The sequence below is a fragment of the Orcinus orca genome, chromosome 19 (assembly GCF_937001465.1).
Source record: "Orcinus orca chromosome 19, mOrcOrc1.1, whole genome shotgun sequence".
Lineage (NCBI taxonomy): Eukaryota > Metazoa > Chordata > Mammalia > Artiodactyla > Delphinidae > Orcinus > Orcinus orca.
The window spans coordinates 52677834-52705005 of record NC_064577.1 but is presented as its reverse complement, the minus strand read 5'-3'; the positions used below and the strand labels follow the sequence as shown (position 1 = coordinate 52705005).

At 41.1% G+C, this 27172-nt stretch overlaps 1 protein-coding gene across 5 annotated transcripts in view; it reads right to left on the bottom strand.

Annotated features, from left to right (window-relative positions):
- The window catches only part of LOC117202104 (sterile alpha motif domain-containing protein 1-like), an 80610-nt gene extending 53543 nt beyond the window's left edge, over positions 1-27067 (bottom strand). Inside the window, exons 1-3 of one of the 5 annotated variants that reach the window (XR_004484289.2) lie at positions 26378-27001; positions 25593-25695; positions 17103-18088 (exon numbers count right to left, since the gene is read on the bottom strand). Coding sequence is in view for 4 of the 5 variants with exons in the window: in XM_049701564.1 (XP_049557521.1) it covers positions 18478-18610; positions 25593-25695; positions 26441-27023 (819 nt within the window). In the remaining variant the exon portion in view is untranslated. The other 4 variants (XM_033431752.2, XM_049701564.1, XM_033431751.2 and 1 more) reach the window with 4 other exon arrangements.
- Between the last annotated feature and the right edge of the window lie 105 nt (positions 27068-27172).

Below are 27172 nucleotides of genomic sequence, written 5' to 3'. Positions count from 1 at the left end.
TAGAAGGAAGGAAACAATAAATATAAGACTAGAAATTGCTGATATACAACATGAAAAATCAGTGAAACCAAAAGCTGATTCTTTGAGAAGATCAATAAAATTGGTAAACTAGCCAGACTAATGAAGAAAAAAGAGAAAGGAGACATAAATTATCAACATCAGGAATAAAAGAGTATCAGGAGTGGATCTTACAGACATGAAAGGATAATAAAGGAATATTATGCCAACTTTATGTGAATTAATTCAAGTAGTTGAATGAAATGGACAAATTCCTTAAAGGACAAGAACAGTCAAAGCACAATCAAGAAAAAAATAGATAACCTCGCTAGCTTTAATTCAATTAAAGAAATGTGTACTTAAAATCTATCCATAAAGGAAACATCAGGCCTGGATAACTTCAGTAATGAATTCTAACCAACACTTATGGAAGAGATAATACTGATTATATACAATTTCTTTCAGAAAATAGAAGATGAGAGAATCCTTTCTAACTCATTTTACAGTACAATTTCCATGCTACCAATACCAGACAAAAACATTACAAAAAAACAAAACTACAGATCACTATTCCTCATGAACATATAAACAAGAAAAAATTAAGAAAGATTTAGCAAACTGAATGTAGAAGTATGTAAAAAGAATAATCATCATGTTCAAGTGGGATTTATCCTGAGAATATAAGATTAGTTTAACATTCAAAACTCAATGTAAGTCATTTTAACACAGTAAAAAAGAAAAGCCATATGATCATCTAAATAGAAACAATATTTCACAAAACCCAACCTTCATTCATGATTAAAAAGCAAAAAAACTCTCAGCAAACTTGGAATAAAAAAGAACTCCCTTGACCTGATAAAAGATGTCTTCAAAATAATCTACAGTTAACATTACGCCTGGGGACTTCCCTGGTGGCACAGTGGTTAAGAATCCGTCTGCCAATGCAGGGGACACGGGTTCAAGCCCCAGTCCGGGGAAGATCCCATGTGCCACGGAGTAACTAAGCCCATGTGCCACAACTACTGAGCCTGTGCTCTAGAGCCTGTGAGCCACAACTACTGAGCCCGTGTGCCACAACTACTGAAGCCCATGCACCTAGGGCCCATGCTCCACAACAAGAGAAGCCACCTCAATGAGAAGCCCGCGCACTGCAACAAAGAGTAGTCCCCACCCGCCACAACTAGAGAAAGCCCACGTGCAGCAACAAAGATCCAACACAGCCATAAATAAATAAATAAATAAATTTATTTTAAAAAACCAAAAAACAAACAAAAAAATTACTCTTGCTGGTGAGATAGATGTTGAATGCCTTCTTCCTAAGATTGGAAACAACGTAAGTATGTCTGTTCTTACCAATTCTTTTCAACAGTTTAATGGAGGCAAGAGAATAAGGAAAGAGAAAAATAAAAGTCATACAGATTGTAAAGGAAGAAATAAAACTTTCTGTTTTCACTGATAACATGATTATCTATGTAGAAAATCTTAGGTAATCTATGAAAAAGCCACCAGAACAGATATATGTGTTCAATTAAGGTCCCAGAATACAAGTTCAAAATACAAAATCAATTGTATTTCTATATTTTTAGCAACAAAAAATTGAAAATTGAAACTTTAAAATCCTGAAAGGATTTTGATTGGGATTAAATTGATTCTATAGATCACTTTGAAGAGAACTGGCATCTTTACTAACTTGAGTCTTCCAAAACATGAACATGATATAACCCTCTTCATATATAGATCTTCTTTAATATTTATCGATAATATTTTATAGTTTCTGTGTAGAACTCTTGCACATCAAATGAAGATTCATTCCTACATTTTATGTTTTCTAATGCTATTATAAATATTATCTTTTAAAATTTCATTTCAAATTGTTTACAGCTAGATTATAGAAATTCAATTGGCTTTTGCAATATTTACTTTGTATCTAGCAATTTGATAAAATTAATTTATTAACTGTAATTCTGTGTGCATATTCCTTTAGCTTTTCTATGTACACAACCATGTTGTTTGCAAATATTGATAGTTTCTTCCTTTGTAATTCTTTTTTTTTTCTTTTTTTTTTGCGGTATGTGGGCTTCTCACTGTTGTGGCCTCTCCCGCTGTGGAGCACAGGCTCCGGACACACAGGCTCAGTGGCCATGGCTCACGGGCCCAGCCGCTCCGCGGCATGTGGGATCTTCCTGGAATGGGGCACAAACCTGTGTCCCCTGCATCAGCAGGCGGATTCTCAACCACTGCGCCACCAGGGAAGCCCCCTTTGTAATTCTTATACCATTAATTTCTTTTCCTTGCCTTGTTGCACTGGTTAGGACATCCACTACACTCTTTTTGGTGACAGCCTTTATCATGTTAAGGAAGTTTCCTTCTATTCAAGTTTTCTAAGGGATTTTTTAAAAAACAATCAGGAATGGATGTTGAATTTTATCAAGTGTTTCTTCTAATGATCATGTTTTTCTTATTTATTATGTTGCTTTGCTCAGGGTGTATTATCCTTTTTATATATTGCTGATTAAGATTGCTAATGTTTTGTTTATGGTTTTTCAATCTACATTCATGAGAGATTTGCCTGAAAGTTTCCTTTCTTATGTTGTCAGTTTTGGGCATCAAGTTAATGCTAGATTCACAAAATTAGTTGAGGGAATGGGAGCTCTTTTTAAATTCTTTGAAATAGCTTGTATAAGATTATAATTGTTTATTCTTTGAATATCTGGAACTTGCTAGTGATGCCATCAGGACCTGGAGATTAATATGTAGAAAGTTTTAATTCATACATTCAATTTCTTTCATAGTTATATGACTCTTCAGGGTTTCTATTTCTTGAGTAAGTTAGATTTTCCTGAGAATGTGTCTGTCTCATATATGTTTTCAAATTTAATGGCTTAAAAATTTTCAACAACATCCTCTTATTATTTTGTTTCAAGGTCTGTAGTCTCTGCATTTATATTGCTGTTTCATTCCTGATATTGTTTATGCTTTCTCTCTTTATTTCTCATTCAGTGTTACCAGAGGTTTGTCACTTTTATTAGTCTTTTCAGAGGACAGAACTTCGGCTTTGTTAATCTTCTCTATTGTGTTTATTTTCTATTGCATTAATTATTTCCTTGACTATCGATTATTTCTTTTCTTACCCTTCTTGAGTCTATTTTGCAGATCTTTTTCTAACTTCATAAAATGAATGCTTAGCTCATTAATGTTCAGTTTTTCTAGTTTTTTTCAAACAATATTTTAGATCATACATTTCTCTCAGCATTGTTTAGCGCTATCCCAAAATTTTTGTTACGTATTTTCATTATAGTTCAAGTCTTAATATTTTCCAATTTTCACTATGCTTTCTTCTTTGATCCCCTGGTTATTTGAATAGGTAATTCTGAATTTTTAGGTATATTGGGAAGGGTCTTCTATTAACTTTTTTTATTGTCAGAGAATGTAGTCTGCATGATTTCAATCCTTAAGAAATGTATTGAGATTTGCTTTATGACCCAGTACATAGTCAATTTTTGTAAATATTGAAAATAACGTGTTTTTGTAGTTTGGGGCATGATGTTCTAAATATGTCTATGGTGTCATGAACATGTGCAATTCAGTTCTCCTGCTGCAGACAGCACAGTTGGCTGGGGCCCTATTGCTACTACTCAGGATCCACCAACACATTTGTGCTGAGACCACTCTTCCCTGGGTTGTTCCCAGCCAATGACAGGGTATTAGTGCAGGTCCATTCCTGTGGGGTGTGAGACTCCTTTAAATGGGCAACTTTGGCTAAAGGCCACCCCATCAGTCTGGCCAAACCATTTGAAGAACCGCACTGTAAACTGAGACTCTTCCTACTCATTTCTCCTTCCTTCTCATTCCTTTCAGAATGGCATTGTGGTCAGAAGGCTCTCCCTGCCTCCTCCTGCTTCCTTCTCTTTATCCTTCACAGGCAGTTTCCCCAAAAAACCTCTGGCACATCTAGTCCCATCTTGACATCTGTTTCCTGAACTCACATAATGTCCACTAGGTCAGTTGTATTAAATGTGTTGTTCAAATCTTCCATAACCTTATGGATGTATTTTTACTGTTTGCTCTAGCAGTTACTGGAAAAGGGGGGTTAAGTGTCCATTACGATTGCTGATTTGTTTATTTCTCTTGGTAATTGTCAGTTTTTGCCTAATAAATTTGGAAAGTTATTGAGTGTATAAATTTAACATCAACATGTCTTCCTGTTCAATTGAATTGCTTAACATGTCAAAGTGAACCTCTTTGTTTCTAGCAATACTTTTTGTCTTAAGTCTATTTTGCTTAATATCAAGATAGTTAAAACCCAGTACACTCATCGTTTTCACTTTCAATCTCTCTATAAAATATGTTTGCATAAGATATGTTTCTTATGAGTAGCACATAATCAGATAAAAAAATACATTCTGACAAGCTTTGTATTTTAGGTGGAGCATTTAGCTCATTTATATTTGTCATAATTACTAATATTTTCAGGTTTATAGCTATAATGTTTTATTTCTTTTTCCCACAAGTTCCATTTATCATTTTATCCTTTCTTGCCCTCTTTTAGATTGATTTATAGTTTTGTTCTTTTTTATTTTTTTCTTTCACCGGTTTCAGAACTCTGTTTGTATCCTGTAAGTGGTTTCTCTAGAAATAGCAGCAAATAACTTATCAAAGTTACTCAATAATTTTACTCTTCTGAAAAATGTAAAAATCTTACAATTTCCATTATATATCTTCCTGATTTAGATGCTATTATTGCTGTGCATTTTAGCCTATCAACTTTTCTTTTGAAACTCCAATACATCTATTGTTGCTTTATACACTCAATATTTCACCTATTTTTCACTTTTTGTGTGGTTTATTCCCTCTTGCTTCTCCTTACACCTTCCATCAGGACTAATTTTTCTTCTGCCAGAAGTGAAGTTTTGTTGGTACCAAATTTTCTCAGTTTTGTTTGTCTGAAAGTGACTTTTTCCCTTTAATTATTGATATAGAATTGAAAATGACAATCATTTTTCTCTTAGCACATTGAAGATATCATACATTGTCTTTTTTTTTTTTTTTTCCTGTACATGGACCTCTCACTGTTGTGGCCTCTCCTGTTGCGGAGCACAAGCTCCGGACGCGCAGGCTCAGTAGCCATGTCTCACGGGCCCAGCCGCTCCGCGGCATGTGGGATCCTCCCGGACCGGGGCAAGAACCCATGTCCCCTGAGCCGGCAGGTGGACTCCCAACCACTGCGCCACCAGGGAAGCCCCATACATTGTCTTTTGAATGCTATTGTTCCTGAGTTGTAAGTTATCTGTCACTTCTTTAAAAATAAAATAATGTCTTTTCTCTCTCACTGCTCTTAAGATATTCTCTTTGTCTTTGGGGTTCTGCAATTTCACTGTGGTGAACTATATATATATGCCTTCTTTGAATCCCTTGGATTTCTTGATTCCATGGGTTGATGTATTTAATCAGTCCTGAAAAATTGCAACCCTTATGTCTTCAGATATTGCCTCTGCCCCATCTTCTTTCTCTTTTCCTTTTGGAACTTTAATTAGATGTTTGTTAAAATTCTTTATTTATCCTCCATGTCTTTTTTTCCTCTTTCGTATTTTCACTTTGTCTTTCTATGCTGTATTATGGGAATGTTTTTTCAAGTCAGTCTTTCAGTGTACTCATTCTTGTCACATATGATTATTCTAGTAAATCTGTCCATGGAGTTCTCTTTTCCCCAGAAGTTCTTTTTCAAAACTGCTTGATCATTTTTTAATAGTGTCTTTTTCTTGTATATTTTCATGTGTGTATTTTATTTTTATTAAACATGTTAAATAAACATGGTTATTTTATAGTCTTCATCTTATTATTCCAGGATCTGAAGTTTTTGCAGGTCTCTTCCATCCATCTGCTGCTTCTTGCTCTTAGTTCTTGGTGTCTTATTCCACGGTTTCCTTCCTTCCTTCCTCCCTTCCTTCCTTTCACCCTTCCTTCCTTCCCTCCTCCCTCTCTTCCTCCCTCCCACTTAGTCACTCCATGCTTTTGTATCATGTAGTCATTTACTCATCATCTTTCTCTGTGTGTGTACATGTGTATTTGAACTGTAATCTGATCATTTTCCTTGACATTTTATATGTGGGAATACTTTGAGGTCTGGGATAAACTTGGCTTCCTCTATAGAGGATTCACTTTTGTTCTGCCAGGTGCTGGAGGCATTACTAGTTCCTGGGATGACTCCAGTTATATCCTCCACTTAGGGTATTCAGACCACCCAGAGAGTGTGGATCTTTTGCTATAAACTGTGTCATGGACTGCTTAAGGTTTGAATGTTTTATAGAGGTTCCTGGCACATGTGTCTACACACACACACACATCTTATCCTCTCCAGTGCAAAGTTTGAGACAGATTTTCCTTGCAGTCTCCAGAAGTGTCTGTAAGGTGTTTCTAAATTCACCCTTATACTCCACGCATAGCTTTTCAGATGTCCCATGTTCATGCTGGAAAATGTCTTATTAGACTCCCCACCTTTAATAGCCCTGGGGCTTTGGCTGCTTTTTCAAAGTCTTATGAGGCCATGAATACCAAAGTTCAAGTTCACCAGGTTCAGCAAATGCCCTTGGAGTGCTGGGCTCTACTTACACCTCTGAGCTCCACTTCACTCGATCCCTGGACTAAGACTTCTTAACTTTTCTGCTCGTTCATTGATGCTGTTAAGAAAATCCCAAATTTTTAGTTGTTTTCAGTAAGTATATTGACTCACTTGCTGTTTTTCCAGGAATGGAAATCAGTTTCATAAAGAAAAAGAAAACACTCATGTTTTATAACTCAATAGTCTTCATTTAAATAGTGTAGATATACAGTATTCACTGAAAATCCACTGCAGTTTTATAGATTAATCATACTATATATTTGAAAAGTGTTTTTAACTTTTCAAATTGCTTTCACATGTATCTGTGGTTCTCAAGGAGGGTGGTACTGCCCTTCAGGGGAGTCTAAAAAAGCTGAAGGAGTTGTTTTGGTTATCATTATGAATGGGGTCATTATCGGCATTTAGTGGGGAGCCAGGGATGCTAGACTCCTACAATGCACAGGACAGTCCTGCCCAAAGTATAATTGTCCTGTGTCTCATATGACTTATTTCCCCCCTGCTCATTGAGAGACTGAATGTCTGGTGAGATTTTAACATAAGAGGTGTGTTTTTGCTCACAATTCTTGTATCTTACCCTGTATCATAACATTGGGAATTATTTTAACATTACACTCCTTATTGAGGCGTAGCTCATTTCTAAGAATATTTTCTTTTTCATTTTCTCCACTTTGATAATCTTTAATTTGTCTTGGCACATTATTTGTACTTCAATTCAGATTATATTCCTGTTTCTCATTGTACGCAAACAAGTCCAGTTGTTATCACTTATCCTAATATTATTTAATAGTGGGGAACATCTCTGCTGCTTGTTTTTTTAAGTTCTAAATCCGAACGAATATATTCTTTTTTTTTTTTTTTTTTTTTGCGGTATGCGGGCCTCTCACTGCTGTGGCCTCTCCCGTTGCGGAGCACAGGCTCCGGGCGTGTAGGCTCAGTGGCCATGGCTCACGGGCCCAGCCGCTCCACGGCATGTGGGATCTTCCCGGACCGGGGCACGAACCCGTGTCCCCTGCATCGGCAGGCGGACTCTCAACCACTGCGCCACCAGGGAAGCCCTAATATGTTCATTTTAACTCTGCGCTATCATCTTACTTCTTCACTGTGCATTTTAGTGGAATTATGCCAGGGCACTTATAGATTGAACTAGATTTACAGATTGAACGAGAAAGCTACTCAAAATTACTCAATAACTACGTGTTGCAGGAGAGCAGCCATCGATGCTAAATAACCGAATGTGTGTGGCTATGTTCCAATAAAACTTTATTTAAAAACCAGGTTGTGGAGCAGGAGATGGCCTTGGGGCCCTCCTGCCTTACATGAAGCTGTCTTTCAAAGCACTCCAGACAGACACAGAGACAACCAGAAAAATCATGCTTAATTGTAATTCTCTCCTTCATACTTTTCTGTATTTCCCAAATTCTCTAACATGTATTGTTATTTTTATGTATGTGTGCATTTATTTATTTTCACCACTCCTTTTATTTATCTATTTTCGGGAGAAGGAGTTTCCATAACAGATGCACGTGGTTCCAGACTGAAAAGACACAAATGCTGTATTGTGAAAATTCTCCTTCACACCTCTGTTCCAAGCCATCTGTGTCCTTCCCCACAGGTAGCCAGTGTTATTTGGTACTTTGTGTTCTCCCAGAGACATGTTACCATGTGCAGTTAAGTGACCAGGACCATTGTGGTACACAACTCCAAGGGACGCCATTTATATAGAGCTCTTAGGATGCTACTGACAAGGAACACAATGGAATAGTGCCCCCTGGAGTTTTGCAATGCAGTGGCCTGATCAAAGATGTTTATTGTGTATGTGTGTGTGTAAATATACACCTACAAATATATGTAGATATGTGTGTGTAATTATACACTTACAACAAGTATTTAGGTATACACGTGCATGTGTATGTTCTTCTACTGCCCTCTTTTTAAAACCAGGAATAGTGTATTGTGCACACACCCCTCTGCACCTGGGCTTTTTTTCCCACTTGATAATACATCTGGATACTTTTTCCGTATCAATTTATAAAACATCCTCATTCTTTTTGATGGTGATGGTGATGGTGATGATGGTGATGGTGGTGGTGTTGATGGTGGTGGGGATGGTCGTGGTGGTGGTGGTTGATGGTGGTGGATATGGTCATGGTGGTGGCGATGGTGGTGGTGGTGGCGATGGTGGTGGGGATGGTGATGGTGGTGGAGATGGTAATGGTGGTGGTGATGGTGATGATGGTGATGATGGTGGTGGTGGTGGGGATGGTGGTGGTGGGGATGGTGGTGGGGATGGTCATGGTGGTGAAGATGCTGATGGTGGTGGTGGTGATGATGGTGGTGGTGGTGATGGTGGTGGAGATGGTCATGGTTGTGGTTGTGGTGGTGGTGGTCACCGACTGAATCTGCTGTGGGTACCAGACGTTTTTCTAACCACTTTTCAGGTATTAACTCCCACAGTGCTCACAACAACCCCATGAGATAGGCATGGGAAGGCTAAAGGACTGACTCCAAGTCACAGCGGGTACATGCTCACCCTCTGAGGTTAAAAACGAATTCTCCCCTGGTTCCTTCTAGTATTTGTGTGGTATCATGGTTCAGATTTGAGTCTCCTCTCTGATCAGAGGTCTTCCTTCTATAAGTACAAGGTAAGGACCCAACTTCACTTGTTCCTGATGGCTCCAGTCAGTCTCAGCTCTGTTTCCCCGCTGTTTCCAGATGCCACCTTTCCCACACACACAAGTCTTGAATTATTTCAGTCTATTTTTGGACTTTCTGTTTCATTGTCTGTGTACTCAAGTGCCAACACCACACTTTTAGCTCTTGAGGTTTTATAACTGGTGTTAATATCTGGTAGGGTTTCATCTCCTCATTACTTTTCTTCCTCAGTACTACCCTGGATATTCCTGACTTATTTCTTCACATTAAATTAAAAAATTATGGTAAAATATACATTGCATAAACATTACCATTTAATCCTTTCGAAGCGTACAATTCAGTGACATTAAGTGCATTCACATTATTATACTACCATCACCACTATCCATTTACAGGACTTTAAAAAAAATTTTTAATTGAAATTCAAATTGAAATATAGTTGATTTACATTGTTGTGTTAGTTTCAGGTGTACAGCAAAGTGATTCAGTTATACATACATATATATTCTTTTGTAGATTCTTTTCCACTTTAGGTTATTCTAAGATATTGAGTATAGTTCCCTGTGCTATACAGTAGGTCCTTTGTTGTTATCTATTTGATATATAAGTGTGTATATGTTTTAATCCCAAATTCCTAATTTATCCCTCCTCCCAAAGAAATTATGGTTCTTTCGTAACCATACGTTTGTTTTCTATGTCTGTGAGTCTATTTCTGTTTTGTAAATAAGTTCATTTGTATCCTTTTTTATTTTTTTATAAGTTTTTTTTTAACCTTTTTTTGGTGTGTATTTTTTCGTGTATCCCACATAGCTCGTGGGATCTTATTTCCCTGACCGGGGATTGAACCCATGTCCCCTGTAGTGGAAGTGCAGAGTCCTAGCCACTGGACCACCAGGGAATTCTCCTGTATCATTTTTTGAGATTCCACATTTAGGTGATTATGGTATTTGTCTTTCTCTGACTTACTTCACTTAATATGATAATCTCTAGGTCCATCCCTGTTGCTGCAAATGGCATTATTTTATCCTTTTTTATGGCTGAGTAATATTCCATTGTGTATATATACCACATCTTCTTTATCCACTCATCCAGAATTTATTTTTAATCATCTCAAACTGAAACTCAATACCCATTAAATGATAACTTCTGTTTTCCCCTCCCCCCAGACCCTGGCAAACACCATTTTACTTTCTCTATAAATTGGACTATTCTCAGTACCTCCTATAAATAGAATCATATAGTATTTGTCCTTTTGTGTCTGGCTTACTTCATTTAGCATAATGTCCTCAAGGTTCATCCTCATTGTAGCATTCTTTGTTATAAGTGTATACTTTTCCACTGTATATATGGACCACATTTAGTTTATCCATTCATCTGTGGATGGACACTGTGTTGCTTTCACCTTTTGGCTATTGTAAATAATGCTGCTATGAACGTGGGTGTACTCCACATTAATTTCAGAATCAGGTTGTCCAGATCGAAATAAAAAATCCTTCTGCTGCTTTTATAATTACCCTCTACTCCCCGCCCCCCATAAACACACCTCCCAATGGTCACTTATTATTTTGTTCAAATCACAACACACCCCAGACACCGTTTTGGACTTACATTTCATCACTGCAGTGCCTCTTGTGGGTTTGCCTGCACAGCATGCACTCCCCTTCTAGTAAAGCTTCTAGTAAAACTGTCTCCCATCTTCCATTTGGAAAACGACGTCTCCTTTGCTCTCAGCCCAAGACTCCAGCCATTGGCTTCAGGGATTGGTTATGGCAACTTTTGGTAGTAAATTGTTCTTCCTGCACTTACCTGCAGGTCCTACCCTCCTCCAACCTAAGGGAGCGTCTACAGGTCTCCAAATGTGCCCTGGCTTCCCTGACTCTGGAGGGCCCTCCTTGCCAGGCATCTCCTGCACTGGCCCTTCTGGAAAACCTTTCGACTTCTCCCTTGTCTGTAACTTCGGGGCTGCTGGCTTTCTTCCCCTGCCACTGAGCCCCTCCGTCCCGTTTAGGAGCCATCCTCGTACCTGCCTGATCCACCCGCTGGCTGTTCTCACCCTGGGCGCATGTCCCAGTCCTTTCACCGCTCCATCATCCACTGCATGTAGCACAGTGTTTTTCACACAGTAGGTGCTGATTTGAATTGGGCTGAGCCAAGATCATTCTCCTCTGCAGGATTAGGCTCAGGTAAAGCAAGCAAAGCCCTCCCACACCAGGCAGAGAACTTCAAGGAAGCGTTACTGACGTCACCCCACAGGTGACCCGTGACATCTGGGCACAACCTCTTCCCCTTAAGTTCTAGCTGTGTACTGATCCTGGTCACTTGCAGGTTCCTATGCATCCTGGGTCGCTGTGCCTGAGTCACCCCCTTCCCTGTCCAACTCTGAAAGTTCTGAACAGCAGGAGGCAGAGCGGCTGCCAATAGGATCTCATTCGTGCCTGGCTTACTGTGTGGTGGGCTCTCTACCCTTCAGGTTGTAGTTCTCTTCCTGAAAAGTCCTCTGCAGCCTGACTTTTTTGGTGTACATGTGTGTGTTTGTACGTTTCATTGCATTTTGTGTCCATCTTAATTGTTTCTTTCTCTTTATTTCTAAACATTTAAAATTCACTTCTTCATCGAAGGTTTACTGGGTGCTTCCTTAGTGCTTGGCACATGCAACGAACATAAGCAAGGTTTCTAATCTCACGGGTTTTATATCCTTATAGATGCTGGGAGAGAGCAGGCAATTAGCAAGGAAACACAAATTACCACAATAATTTCAGAGAGTGAGAAAATAGATAACATAGGATAAGGCGCTAGAAAATTATTTGGGAATAGGTGGAGAATATTTTAGATTTTGGTGTTTCTGCTTCTTCTCTCTTAGAATCCAACGGGAGAGGCCACAACAGAGAGGCCCGCATACTGCAAAAAAAAAAAAAAAAAAAAAAAGGCCCGAGGAGGGAAATTATTCATTTTGTTTGAGAGATAGTGGCATGATATAGGCTGGAAAAGCAGGCCAAGATCAGATCATTCAGGGCTTTTTAGGCTACACCAAAAGGGTTGAGTACAAGTGAGAAGCCGTTGGAGCGATCTGATTTGCAATGACCTCTCTGGCTACTGTGAGGGAACATGTCCTGGGAAGTCCCGTGGGGCAAGTCAGAGGAAGAGCTGGCCTATAACTTGGATTCCCTTTGCAAAAATGTAACCTATGAAGGAAGCCAACATACAAAAGATACATTGGATGTGAAACAGATGGAGAAACTTAAGTCTAGAGAAGTCAAGTGACTCGAGCGATTGCGCAGGACAGATGCAGAGGTCCTGCTCAAGGAGGCTGAGGGGATGTGCAGCAAACGCCATTTATTTTAATTCCCTCTACTTTGCTTCAGTCACCAGTTTGGTAAGAGGAGAATTTCAACCATCTGCAAGTAATCCAAATGCCTTACTAACCTGCCTACCCACCCACACCCACCAAAAAAAAAAAAAAAAAAAAAAGAGGGAAAGAAGCCAAGCACAGAGCTTGTATGCCTGCACTCACCACAATCATTTCTGTGTATCACAGCTCTTGTCATCTTACATTATACATGAATAACTAATCAACCAAACACAAACCCACTGATGAAAAAAACACGCCTTGGATTGAGAATGTGTACAGGGTAAAGAGTAATATTAATTTCACCGGTGAATACCAAAAAGGAAGCAAACCCAAGGGATATCAGGACAAGAATCGTGTTTCTGAACACTTCTGGGAAAGGAAACTTGCCAAGAGGCAAGGAGAAGAGGAAGGTAAGGAGAAGAGGAAGGCAAGGAGAAGAGGAAGGCAAGGAGAAGAGGAAGGCAAGGATCCCGCTGACCATCTTCGGAGCTTTTTGCTTCTGTCACCATCAGCGTAAGGAACGTCACCCTAGGTCAACCAACAGGCTGACGCCCAACAACTTAAACCCCCATCTGTCGGTCTCACCCAGTTGAGCAATTCATACAATAATCTTCCACTATTCCCTAAAGGACCTATAGGTGTTAGTCTTAACTCACCAACCAGCACTGAAGTGAACTCCAAATGCTTTTTGAACTTCCATAACTCTAGGCATGTAATAGGTGTCCGATAAATGCAACCTTCCTCAAACTCCCTAAATGAAGTCTGTCTCCGTCTCCAGCATTTTCCTGGAATGTGTCTCTTGACCACTAAGGGTGAACCCCTCATCTCCACATCTAGGGAGTGGTCTGGCGCTTTCCTCCCCCTCCTCCTGGACTTCTTGACGGCCTCTGACACGGTTGAGATCCTTCGGTTGTCTTTCCTGACTCTGAACTTGCCTGGTTCTAATTTTTCTACTAATGGCCTTTCCTCCCTGACTGCCAGCGACTGCAAATACATATGCCACAGACTCTATGTTTCTCTCTTATCACTCTTTCCCCATAAGAAATAAACTGCATCTCCTTTCAAATCAATGCATGTGTCTTTCACCATCAGTCACATTCTATGCAAAGTACCTGTTTATGGGCCTCTCTGTCAACTAGACTTCAAGCTCCTCTCGATGCCCCGGGGGCCTGGCACAGAGCTGGCAGTAGGTAGATGCTCAGGACACACCAGCCCAACTGGGCAGACTCTATCCTTCAAACTACACTTGCAGGTAGACTGGGTGGAGTCTTATCCCCATTATATTGAGAGGGGACCCCCCAAATATCAGGGAATTTAAGTAAACATTGAAAACATGCTTCCTGGTGTTAGCTACTGAGATTCCGTATCTTCGGCACAATCATCGTTCTGATATTGCCAATCGTACAAGGACTGTCGAGCTAATCTCGATGCTGTCTAGATACCGGTGTCCGATCTTTTTCATGCCCTTCTGAACAGGCTTGAATTTGCCAGTGTCTCTTTTAAAAGACAGCCTGCAGGACTGAGCATAAAACTGCATGTGGCCTGACCCGGCAGCACGCGCTGGGATTATTGCTTCCCTCCTCACACTCTGCTATTCTATTAATAGAGCCGAAGATTGCATTAGGGTTCTCAACAGCCTCCTTGCGCTGTAGGTTTGCATCAAGCTGGCGATCAGCTAACCCCCCGGGTCTTCTTTATGAACGTCTTCTGTCAAGCCAGGCCTCCCCGACAGCCACTTGGGCAACTGAATTTTGGAATGCACAGGATTATCTACGACCCAAACTAGAAGATACAAAACCAGGTGTTGCCTTTCTTTCTCGTGTGGGATCTGCTGAGTAGGTGCCGGGGTCTTGGGGGCGTGTCCAGCCACTGTTGAGGGAATCTCCGGAATCCGCAAAAGCAAGAGGATGGTGATGAAATTCATTTTCAGACTCGCTTCAGATAATGCTTATGCGCGTCCCTTCTCCTCTGAGATCATAGTCCCTTCTTCATCTTGTTCTGACGCTCGGTGTTTATACGCAGAGCCTCTTGTTCCTCCCACCCATGGGCACAGCCATGCTTTTATTTCTTCTGCCCTCTCCAAGCAGTATTCTTCTTAGCGTGAGTGTCTAACTCAGCTCTGCGGCCTGTCCTCTACTGTCCTCACGTCTAATCTTTTATCTTATCTCATCTTTTTTCTTCCCTCTGTCTCTGTATGTGTGTCAGTATTGTGTTTGGTTACATAGCTCTGATTTCAACCTGCTTGAATGCCCCCTTCAGAGATGACAATGCTTCCTCCCTGTCCCTTCATTAGTTTTTCAGCCACTTGGAATTAGCCGATTGGTAATTGTAGAAATCGCAGTGTGGGCTATTGTGGTAAGTCTTGGTTTCCACTTCAGGAAACGTCTCGGTTTGTGGGACTTGGGTCTCAGAATTTGAGTGCAGGGCCTTGAACTTTGGAATCTGGGCCCAGAAGGGAGAGACAGCTGCTTTTTCCTCAGCCAGCAGAGGGAACCGGGACGCAGGGGTGCAAGCAGGCGTTCCTCGCATCTACCAGAAGAGGGCGTCATACCCACGGTCCTCCAAACTTGGAATTTCTGCCACAGAAATAGATCTCGTCCCGGTGGCCTCCTGAAGACTCAAGGATGGGATGGGATGACACTACAGCCACGTTACTTATTGGTACTTTGGCCACTTCCAATACTGTGTAATGGTAAAAAGCTAAGAATTTTGAAGAAGTGGACCCAACGTTGGTCCAAATTAATGGGTGGGTTTGTGGGCCTGGGCTATGAATGTGTGGCTGGCAAATTGGAAAGCTGATGGGGCCATGAGGCTTGGTGATGGAAATGACAATGAGAATGCCTGGTGTTCTCTGACGTAACCTGTAGAGCATGTGAGCCAGCCGGGTTGGAGGGGCCCTGCATATTTCCACCTATGACATTTAGAATTTCTGTTTGGCAAGGCAGCTCGTGGAGGGGCTAGAGCAAGTTTCCAAGTGGAGACACAGGTGGAAGGGAAGGTGAAGGTGGCACCGTGTCACCCATTTCCAGGTGGAGTTAAAAGACATAGCTGTTCTTTGGGGGCTGCCCCCGCACCCTTCATTAAGACTAAGTTGGTAACTGATTAAAAAAAGAAGAAATGAAGATTAAGCCCAAGAGGCTGGAGGAGAAAATGGTTTCCATGTGGAGAGAGCTGCTACTTCATTAACACCACTGAGTGTTCAAGGAGCCCACTGCCCTCCTACCCTCCCAGGCAGTGCTGGGTGACGGCCAGAGCTAGGAGGCAAAGGGCTCTGTCACTGCCAAGCAGTGAAGCCGTTTAGTAAAATATTTACCCACGTGTATAAGAATAATGATGACAGAATGACGAACAGTATTTCAATAGCTTTAAGGTACGTGGGAGAGCAGGCCTGGATTTTTTTATTATTATTATTTTTTTATTTATTTGGCTGCACAGGGTCTTAGTTGTGGCAGGCGGGCTCCTTAGTTGTGGCATGCGAACTCTTAGTTGTGGCATGCACGTGGGATCTAGTTCCCTGACCAGGGATTGAACCCGGGCCCCTGCGTTGGGAGCGTGGAATCTTAACCACTGCGCCACCTGGGAAGTCCCAGCCCTGGATATTTTTTAATGAGAATGGTGACTTTCTGTTTAATTCCTGAGGCTTCTCTCTTGCGCCAACCGTACCCACATTCAAATAAGAGAACTGTGGCTGGGGAGGGGGCTCACCAGGCTGGCAGAAGGTGCTGCCTGCAGGATGCTGTCACCCAGAGGGACTGGAGCCAGCCTCACAGCCAATCACAAGCTACCGTCCACTTCCTGCAACTTCTGAAGAATAAAGATTTTCAGTCCCGTCCCCACGATAGCTAGACTGATCCTCTGCTATGGTCACTCAATTAATGATATTGATTCATTACGAGTGTGATTGATTCATTATAAGTGTTCTTATTCAGCTAGGCATGTAGGGAGCATTTGCCCTGGTTGGCGTGGTAATTCTGAGTTGGAGATGAGGACAGAAGAAGGCAGAGGGAACAAAGTACAACCACACACTAGGTGTCTAGCTGTGTCCAATGTGGAAATGGAAATGGCTAAACACTCCCCCCACTCCATTAGGGAGCTTTTTGCATTTCCATTCCCAGTTTGGAAAAGAAATAATGAAACAAAATGTATTTTCTCCATCATTTAAATAAAGGAAAACTTCATGTCTCTAAATATATCAAACAAGGTTACAGGAGTAAATAAATTACAGATATTTGTGTGTTAGATCAGTAAAGAATGTTTGAAAAATATAATTTCACTTTCTCTCAGCCTCACACCCTCTGCCTTTTTTCATGTCTTTTCCAGGTACTGTACACCTCTAGTTATGACTGTTAGAAAGAAACCATCTTGGCTTTCCCATATTATACATTTCTAGAAGGGCTGACTTAGGATCTGTACACACATGCTTATTTTTTATTTCCTGGAAGAAAACAAACTAGCCCTGAATTTAAGAGCATGCTCAGAAGTCAGTTCTTGAGGAAAGAAGCTATTTATTTATTTAAGGGAAATACAAAGGGCCCATTACTTTTAGACAGGGAATTTATGCTTGGTGGAATTTTCATGAATAAAAATTCATTTTATTAAAGATTTTCTGGTTAAAAATACGGTTTGCTTTTTTGGTGCGAAGTCTGCCGTGTCTGTTCTGAACAGTAAGGCTTGTGGGGCTACCGAGACAGATAAAGTGAATGGACTCTTCAATCAGAGAGGGGCTTGGCCTGCCGGTAAAATGCAATACCAAGAAGTAAACAAAGAGCCTTTTGCGAAGAAGGCAGAGTTTAAATGGATCTTGCTTTTCCAATTTGAAAACGTGCTCGCGGTGGTTAGTAACTGAGTCAAGACATTTAAATCCTACGTATACTTTTATATCTTAACAGCGACCTTTTTTAAGTGTGCAGTGGGGATAAGCAGATGAGCAAAGCAATGCTCCAGAAAGAGCACTGTAGGTAATTGAACATGAAATATGTTGCAATCTGATAACATTAATAATATGCAATCACTTCTTTATATCTAATATGCAGTTCCTTTGGCTAGAGTCTAACTAAAGCACTCCAGAACTGTTAGTGTAGGAATCCTGCCACAAACCTATGAAGTAAGCAGTTCTGTTTTTGTGCATTTTGAAGTATCTCTGTATTAATCATCTATTCTGTGCAGCAAATTAGCCCCAAACGTAGTAGCTTCAAACAAGTATTTAATGTCTCACCCAGTATCTGAGGGTCAGGAATTGGGAGTGGCTTAGCTGGGAGGTTCCGGCTCCAGGTCTCTCGGGAAGTTGTTGAGATGTGAGCTGGGGTAGCTGTCGTCTGAAGGCATGGCTGGGGCTGGCAGATGCACCGTTAAGATGTCTCACAATCCTGGCAGGTTAGTTCGGGTTGCTGACAGGAAACTGCAATTCTTCTCCACGTGGGCCTCTCTAGCAGGCTACTTGTGCATCTTGACGGCGTGAAAGCCGGCTTCCCCTAGAGTGATCAGAGAGAGAGAGCCAGGCGGAGGGCGCGTGCCTTTTCTGATCCAGCTTCGGAATTCAACCGCCATCATTTCCCCCACATTCTATTCATTAGAAGCCAGTGACTAAGTACAGACCACACTCAGGGTGAGGGGAATTCAACGCCACCTCTTACAGGAGGACTAAAGAATGTTTAAAACCATCATGACCCCGTCTACAGATGAGGGTGGCTTATCCACTCAAGGTCACCTGGCTACTAGAAGACCCTCCGTGCGAGGCAGCAGACTGTTTTATTTCCTCTCTGCTGTGCCATCCACACACAAAACAAACCAGAAGAGCCCACATTCCTGAAATCACTGCACACAAGTTCAGAATCTGCCCTTTTAAACCGGCCAAGATCTTCTAAAAGCAGCAGGAGACTTTCCGTTGGAAATGGATGAAATGGACACAAGACTGGAAGGTAGGAGTCAGCTTTCTTCTTAACCAGCTCTGCGACCTTGAGAGAAAAAACGCTTCTCTCTGGGCTGGTTTCCTCCTTTGTAAAACAAGACGGGCTAGCTGAGTGGTTTCCAAACTTAGTTGGCCATCACAGTCCTCTGGGGAATAAAAGACTCTCTGGCCTTACATTAAATCTACCAGGTCACAACCTCCAGGAATCTGTAAAATTAAAAAGCTCCCCAGGAGTCCAACGGACGGCTGTGCAGACACTAGGAACCGCTGGACTAGATGATTGCTCGTGCTTCCAGCTCCAACGTTATGTTGACTCCTCCCTTCTGACTGGATGTACCCAGGTAACTCATCAGTTCTGAACCCTTGCTGCAATCATCAGGGAAATGTTAGATGGGGCTCCCCTCAGGCAAAATAAATCAGACATTCTGGGAAGGGGCCTAGGGATCATTACGGTCTGTTTGTTTTTATCAGTCTGTTTTCCAATAGTCATGTTCAACCTTGGTGACACATTAGAATCAGTTGAGAAGTTTTAAGAAAGATCACTGCCCACACTGTCCCCCAGAATAGTTAAATCAGAATCTTGTGGGTGGAAGGAAGCATCAGTATTGTTTAAAGTTCCCAGGTGATTATAATGAATAGTCACACTGCCCAATGTTGGCCTCATTTGAGGTAATTCCAATGCTGCCTCACCCGTAAAAGATTATTCAGAAGAAAAATTATTCAGAGATCCTAGATGCCACAGTATTCTAAGAAAAAATGCATTTGAAATGGAAGATGGTAAAAATTAAATGGAAGTGAGTTTCCATTTCTGTCAATATGGCAGACTAAATAACTTGAAAATCCTCCCACTATAAATACTGGTTTATAAATATAAACCATGTATAAATACTGGTCAAGATGCAATAAACACCCATTGAAATGAGCTCATGGGACAACAAAGAAAGGCCTCTAGTGCCAGAGCAAGAGAAAGATGACAGTCAGCATGGTGAGCAAGGAGGAGGATGCGGAGCTGGTCTCAGGCAGGTTTGTTGGCCTTGAAAGGCTGAAGTTTGAGCATCAAAATGGAAAGAAGACTGTGGTTTGAGTCCAGTAAAGTGGGGAGATGGAACTGACATCCCCGAATAAATGTGGGACCTTGAAAGGGATGAATCATCATAGAAATAATTCAGTGGAAAAAAATCTCCCTAGTGGCACAGGGAGACAAGAAAATTTGTCTTGGCATAAGTTGAAAGTGGAGAAAAAAGTCTTCACTGAGAATTTGGGACTACAACCCAGTCTCATGTAAATCTGGGACTGAAATTTACCCTTCCTCTATGGTCCAGGAACCCTAAAGTGGAAACAAAAAAAAGATAAAAATACTGACCCAACACCAAACTACTGAACATACACGGATACAATCCACCATAACCAAGATGTAGTAGGTACAAAAGTCCCAAGAACCTCAGATAACAGAACTATCAGACAGACTATAAGTAAGTTAAAAAATTATTAAAAACATAAAAGAACATTTGGAACCATGAGAAAATAACATAACACTGTAAAAAAAGGTAGATTTGAAAGATAACTAAACAGAACTTCTAGAAATGACACATATAGTCATTGAAATGAAAAGCTCAGTGGATGAGTTACACAGCAGATTAGACACAGCTGAAGAAAAAATAGCAAATGGATCTGAAGAAAATGCCCAGGAAGCAGCACAGAGAGTCAAAGTGAGGGGAAGTCTGAGAGAAAAGCTCAGGCTATGTTGCATAGAAAGAGAAGGTGCGTTGTACACCTAATATGAGCACCAGAAGGTGAGAATAGAGAGGGTGTAAGGGAGACAGGATTTACACAGACAGCTGCTGACAGTTTTCCAGGTTTGATCAAAAACCTGCATCCTGAGATTTTGGGTATGCAGTGAATCTTGAACCATGTAAATAAAAGAAATTCACACCTGAACACCACATGGTAAGAATGCAGGAAGTCAAAGAGAGAAAAATCTTAAAACCAGAAAGAAAGAACAGATTACCTACAAAGGAATGATATTTAGACTGACAGCAAATGTCTCAACAATAAATAGAAAACCAGAAGATGTGACATATTCATAAAAGTGCTGAGGATAAAATAACTTTCAATCTAGAATTTTACACCCAGAGCAATGATCATTCAAGGGTAAGGGTGAAACAAGACAGTTTTATACTAATAGAGAAAGCACGTCACTCACATAACCTCCCTAAAAAAAACTACTAAAGGATATGTTTCAAGGGAAAGGGCTGGTACCTAGAAGAAAGGGAGAAAAACATGCTAGAAACAAAGGTGAACAAATTGGTAAACATGAGCAAGTCGAAACAATGACTGTATAAAACTAAAATGACAGTAGTGATTAAATTTAGGGGTATAAAAACAGGTGAGTCTAAAATAAGAAGCAATAATAACATGTAAAAGGGAGGATGTAATTGAAGTTGAATAATTCTGTTTACTGTAGAGTTTCAGGGAGGCTGGATTAAGTGTACATGTTAAAAATTGTAAAGTAATCACTAAAGGAATAGAAATATACCTTACAACTCCTAAACTAGTTAAAGAGGAAAAGGGAATAAAGAATTCTTGATCAGTTCAATAGAAGAAAAGGAAGGAAGTAAACGAAAAACTTAGAGAAAACAGAAGAAAATGAGACATCAGTTCCAAATGTCAGAAATCAGTAGATCAACAGGCTGTCTTATACATTGCTAGTGGGAGTACAAATTGCAAGAGTACCTTTGGAAAACAGTTTAGCATTATTCTGTAAAGTTTTACACTTACACATCTCATGACGCAGTGATCACTCCAAAGAGAAAATTCTGCCCGCATACACTGGAAGATAAGACTACTTATCACCGCTGCTTGTAACAGCAAAAAATTGGAACAACTCAAAGGCCTGTGACAGGAGAATGGACAAGCTAATTTGTGGGACAGTCATGAAATGGAATTTTATACAACTATGGAAAATAATGAACTACAGCCAGAAGCAACAGTCTAGTTGAATCTTAGTAATACCATGTTGAGTAAGAAATATAGGCCTCCTCAGAAAATTTTTGTAAAATTTTAAACCGAGTATATGATAAAAATTTGATAAAACTTTTTTTTTTGATAAAACTTTTTAAAAAGCAAAGAAGAATAATAAATACAAGATTTGGGACTGGTGGTTTCTTCAGGTGGGGGAACAGTAGAGGAGGAGCACATAAGTAGTTGCAAGTCACTGTTACTGTTTTAGTTCTCTAGTTGAATAGTAGGTTTACAAGTGTTCATAATATCAAAAAATAAAATAAGGCCATGGATATACCTAATGATGATAGTATGTTTATGCCAGAGATTGTGATTAATATAGTTTTGTGCCCCTAAGTTTCATTAAAAATATTGGCAATTACATTAAATGTAAATGGACTAAACTTACTAGTCAACCCAATAAATAAATAAATAAGATCCAGGTACATGCTGTTTATAAGAGACTTACCTAAAAATCAAAGACATAGAAAGGTTGAAAGTAAAAGGATGGAAAAAGATATGCCAGACAAAATGCCAGCTAGAAGTGAGAGTAGTTATATTTATTGCAGGCGAAGTAGACTTTAAAGCAAAAAGCGCTAGGGTTAAATATCATCTGTGCATATATTAAAGAAATGGTTCACTAGGAAAACAGTAAATCTAAGCTTGTATGTGCCTAATTACACAGCTTCAAAATAAATAAAGCAAAATGAGAAATAACATGTTAAAAAATAAAAAAATGCAGTCATACTATGAGATTTTCATAGCCCTTTTTGATGTACCTTATCACATACTTTTAAAATATAGAGAGCAAAGTTTGAGAGATTTACAGTAGATACTGGCAAATTCAGTCATATAAGGAGATTTTAATGTACCACTATAAAAAGTGATAGATATTAGTAAGGCTAAAGAAAATCTGTATGATGTAATTCACAAGCTTGATTTAACAGACTCATACAGAATGCTATACAACAAATAAGATATACACATTCTTTTCAAAACCACATGGAGTATTTATAAAAACTATTTACCAAAGCAAAATCTCAACAAATAATAAAGAATGTGCTTCATACAGACCACCTCTCTGACCTTAATTAAGTTAGACATAAATAACTAAAAACCAAAACAAAAACTTGTGTTTAGAAATGTAAAAATACACATGTATTGAGGCAAAGAAGAAATCTAAACATTCTTTGCCTGGGATGGTAATAAAAATTCTACATATTTTGTGGAATGTAGTTTCAGTGGCACTTGGAGTGAAATCTGTAGCCTTAAATGTTAAAAAAAAAAAGAAAACCGAAGCGTGAAAATTAATTACTTAAGCCATCAAGAATCTTTTTAAGCCAACAAAATAAATCCAGAGAACAGAACAAAGAAAATAACATGATATATTAACAATACACAATTAGATCAGGAGTCCCCAGCCCCTGGGCCTCCGACTGCTAGTGGTCCAAAGCCTGTTAGGAACCCGGCTGCACGGCAGGAGGTGAGCGGCGGGTGAGCTAGCAAAGCTTCAACTGCGGCTCCCATTACTGCATTAGCCCCTGAACCGTATCCCTCCCCCCACCCCCTACGGTGGAAAGAAAAAGGTTGGGGACCACTGATTAGATTATATTTTCTATATGGTATATATTCTTAGACATAAGAACATAAAATATATAATAGTATATAAAAGTGAAAATTAATGAAACAAAAAATAGTATTAACCAAATTGAAAGTTGATTCTTTGAAAACACTAGTAGAAAGTAGAAAGAAACACTAGATAAAAATAGGGAGGTCTCTGACACAACTGATCCAGAAAAGAGAAGATACATATACAATAATATTTGGAATGAAAAAAAATGAAGGGCATGGATAGATGCAGCAGAGATTAGAATATATTCAGAGAAAACTATGAACAGCATTTTGTTAATAAATTTGAAAACCTAGCTGGTATGGACAATTTCCCTGAAAAATATAATGAGCAAAAATTGAGTCAGGAAGAATATAAAACCTAAAGACACCCATAGCCATCAAAGAAATGGAATCAGTATAAAAATCAACCTAGGAAATGTTTATCCCAGAGCCAGACATTTTACTGGCAAGTTCTACCAAACAGTCAAGGAACACATAATTCCAATTTTATACACACTGTTCGAGAAAATGGAAAAAGAAGGAACCAGTTCATTTTTTGAGGCCAGTATAACCAGAGAAGGGCAGTATGAGAAGGGAAAACTGCAGCCTATTTGACTTATGGACATGGATACAAAAATGCCTACAGTGAAGTTAGATGTTGACCTTCATTCATTCATTCATCCTTTCATTCGTTCAACAAATATTTGCTTAGTGTTAACCATGCACCAATAGGCACTGTGCTAATACTTGAGAGCAGAAATGGACAGGAGCTTATGGCTAGTGGAAGAGATAAGCAATAAAGCAAATGATCACACAGGGTAGGGTACACAGAGGGCATTCTGGCAGGATAACAGTGCATACCGAGGGGGATTCAACCTGGTCAGAGAGGTCAGGGAATGCTTTCCAGGCATATTAGTGGAGTAAGAATGAGTGTGGGAAGAGCATTTAGGAGGTTACTGCACGGGCTCCAGTGGGAGATCTGAGATGCAGTAGCAGGAAAGGTGAATTTGAGAGACATTGAGGAAGTAAAACCAACAGAGCTTCATGATGGATTGCCCATGGGAAGGTGTCAACCTGGAGAGGGGTCAACCTTGTCTCTAAGATGGCTGGGGCTCTGTTCATGGAGAAAACTTTAAAAGAGGTTCAGGTTTAGGGGAAACCAGCATGCATGTGGTTTTGGAAATGTGGAGTTTGGGGTAACTTAAGGAAGGCTAAGTGGAAATGATGAATAGGAAATTAACCAGAGCCTGGAGTTCTGTGGGGAGAGCAGGCTGGAGATTTTAATTTGAGTGGCATCAGAACAAAGATGGTAATTAACCCATCCTTCAGGGGATCTCATCCAGAGAGGGTGTGTAGTTAGGGGAGAGAATGAACACCACTATTTAAAGGAAAGGCAGAGGTGGAGGAGTCAGGGCAAAGAGAGGAGGAGAGGCAGGAGACGTACGAGGAAAGGCAGGAGAATGTGGGCATCAAGGATGCCAAGGGAAGAGTGAGTTACAAAGAATGCAGTGTCCAACAGTGTCATGGGCTGTTGAAACTTTAAGAGGGTGGAGGACTGATGTGGTCCTGGAATTCTCCTGACCCAGGGGCTACATTAAGTGAGTGAGCTGGAGGAGAAATGCACAATGATAATAAACTAAGAGCAGCAAGGGTGAATATTTTGGACAATGAGACTCTTCCTGTAACCTCTTTATGGTGATGGTTACTAGACTCCATGCATTTGTCAAAACTCAGACTTACAGACCAAGAAGAGTAAATGTTACTGCATCTAAGTTAAAAATAAATAAATAAAAACAATGCAGAATTGGTGATTTAAGATCTAACTTCCTCTTTATAACTGCAGGGCTAGCTCCTGCAATTTAATTCAGTTCAGCTTGTGTAGGTCTACAACAGGGAACAAGGGCACCCCCCTTTCACCTTGTTAAGGGCAGAATAAATATGCATGCAGCAGAGCCAAAGGGCATGGGACTGATGGCCAGAGCTCCTCTAAGGAACGGACAGGTGGTGGGTAGGGTGTAGCCTGGTAAACTTGGTTCCTCTGGGCCCCTGACGTAAAATGAAGGGGGTGGATCAGGAAAGGCCTTTCCACCTCTGATGATCTGTGGTTCTAGTGTAAAAATCCCCCACAAAATCCCATTAGCTCTGTTGTCTGCATTTTGTTATTGAGAATAGTCATAATAAACAATTACCATAATACCAACTGGCTCTTCAACACATGGGACCCCAGATGACTTGGGAAGCAGCTTGGAGTGAATTGGAAAATGCTTGGGCTTCTGGTGTAAAGTTTTAAAGTGCCTTCTGAAAATCATATGCTAGCAAGCACAACCCATATAGGCTTTCAATGAAAAAGGGACTTTTCCATGTGTTGATTTCAGACCCTCCCCTCACCCTATCAATGCTGTCAAGGAAGAACTATCCCAATTTAGGAGACAGGGAGTAAGAGCCTGGTCACTCACGGGTTTGGTTGATGTTGGTCTTTTCCAAATAGTCCATTTCTCAAAGACCCACAGCAGATTTGGTACCGTTTTGGTGTTGAGTGTATTCCACTGTATCCTAATCCTACGAAAATTAGTGGACAAGTGTTAATTGGGCATCAGTTCCTGCTTAACATTAATTTGAGTATTTGATGAACCACAAATACTCAATGACGTTGCCCCCTTAAGCCATATTAACTCAATTTATCGTAATAATTAAAAACAATAAGGATAATTATTATATCCTTATTGTTTTAAATACCCCACAGATTGAATCCAGCCTGAATTTAGCCGGCCTGAAATCTGCTGGAGAAGTGGGCGATGTTTTTGGGTAGCTACAAAATTGTCTTTTAGGAATTTTCAGCGCGGGAAAGGATAAAAGTCAGCATTTATTAAGCACCTACTGTGTGCCAGGACCTGTGCCACACCACACTGCTCCCAAGGTGGCGGGGGTGTGTGTTGGAAGCCTTCTGCCACCCTCAGCTACATCCCCAGATGGTGGGGGGCTTGGGCTATTCACATCTCATGCATTTTACTACCTCGGCATAGAAACAATAACATATATATAACAAACGGGTTGGAGAGGGGTTTCCTGAAATAACCATCCTTCCCGGCCCTCCCAGAGATGCTCCCAAATTTTTCTCTCTATATAAAAAATTTTGATTTGAACTCCGATCATTTGACCTTGACCTCTATAACCCTATGCTATTATATTTTTTAAGCGCCTTATGATTAACGCGGAAACCCTTTCTTCGGCATTTTCTCACCACTGGAATCGCGACAGTTTCCTCAAAGTTCCAAAATAACCTTTCCCGGGCAAGGATTCGTACCTCTGCCGGGTAAGGGCGGGGAGCCGCGCAAGACGTGCCGGTGCGGAGCGACAGCCAGAGAGAACTTCCAGCGCGAAAGGAAAATAAAACTTGTGGCTGGTGTTTGTGCGGGAGAGTCTCCGCAATCCTGAAGCCCCGCGATCCTGGGGGGTCTCGGCGGCTGCCCGAGGAGCGCCAGGCTTTGGATTTGATCCCGACGTCCTTGACCTAAATTTCTGCGCGGTGGCTGGAAAAAGGGCGCAGAGCCGGGCAGGCGGCTGTTGCCATCCCGGATCCTAGCGGCCGGGTCCGGGGAACTTGAATGGAGAGGCCGAACTAGAGGGGTGGGGGGCATCTTCTCCCCTGCCCCAGTGTGGAGCCGCGGCAGCTCCCCGCGCCTCCCCCTCCCCCGATCCACCCGCCCCCCGCAGCCCATGTGATCCAGGGAAGTCGGGGTGCGCTCCCCTTGGCTCGGCCCGCCCGGAGGCGGGGCTCCTCGGGCCGCGGGGTTCGCGCACCGCCCCAGTGGGTCGGGCAGCGGGGGGCAGAGTGTGCGCGCGCGGGCAGGCGGGGGCCGCACCGGGGTGCGTGACGTCACCGGCATTGGTTACACGACGTTCTAGAACTCCGCCCCACGTGCGCCGCGGAGGAGGGGGAGGAGGAGGAGGGGATGGGGGTGGGGAGGAGGAGGGGGAGAGGTGGGGATGGGCCGGGGGGGGCGGGGACGGGGGGTGTGCGAGCAGCGGGGCTGAG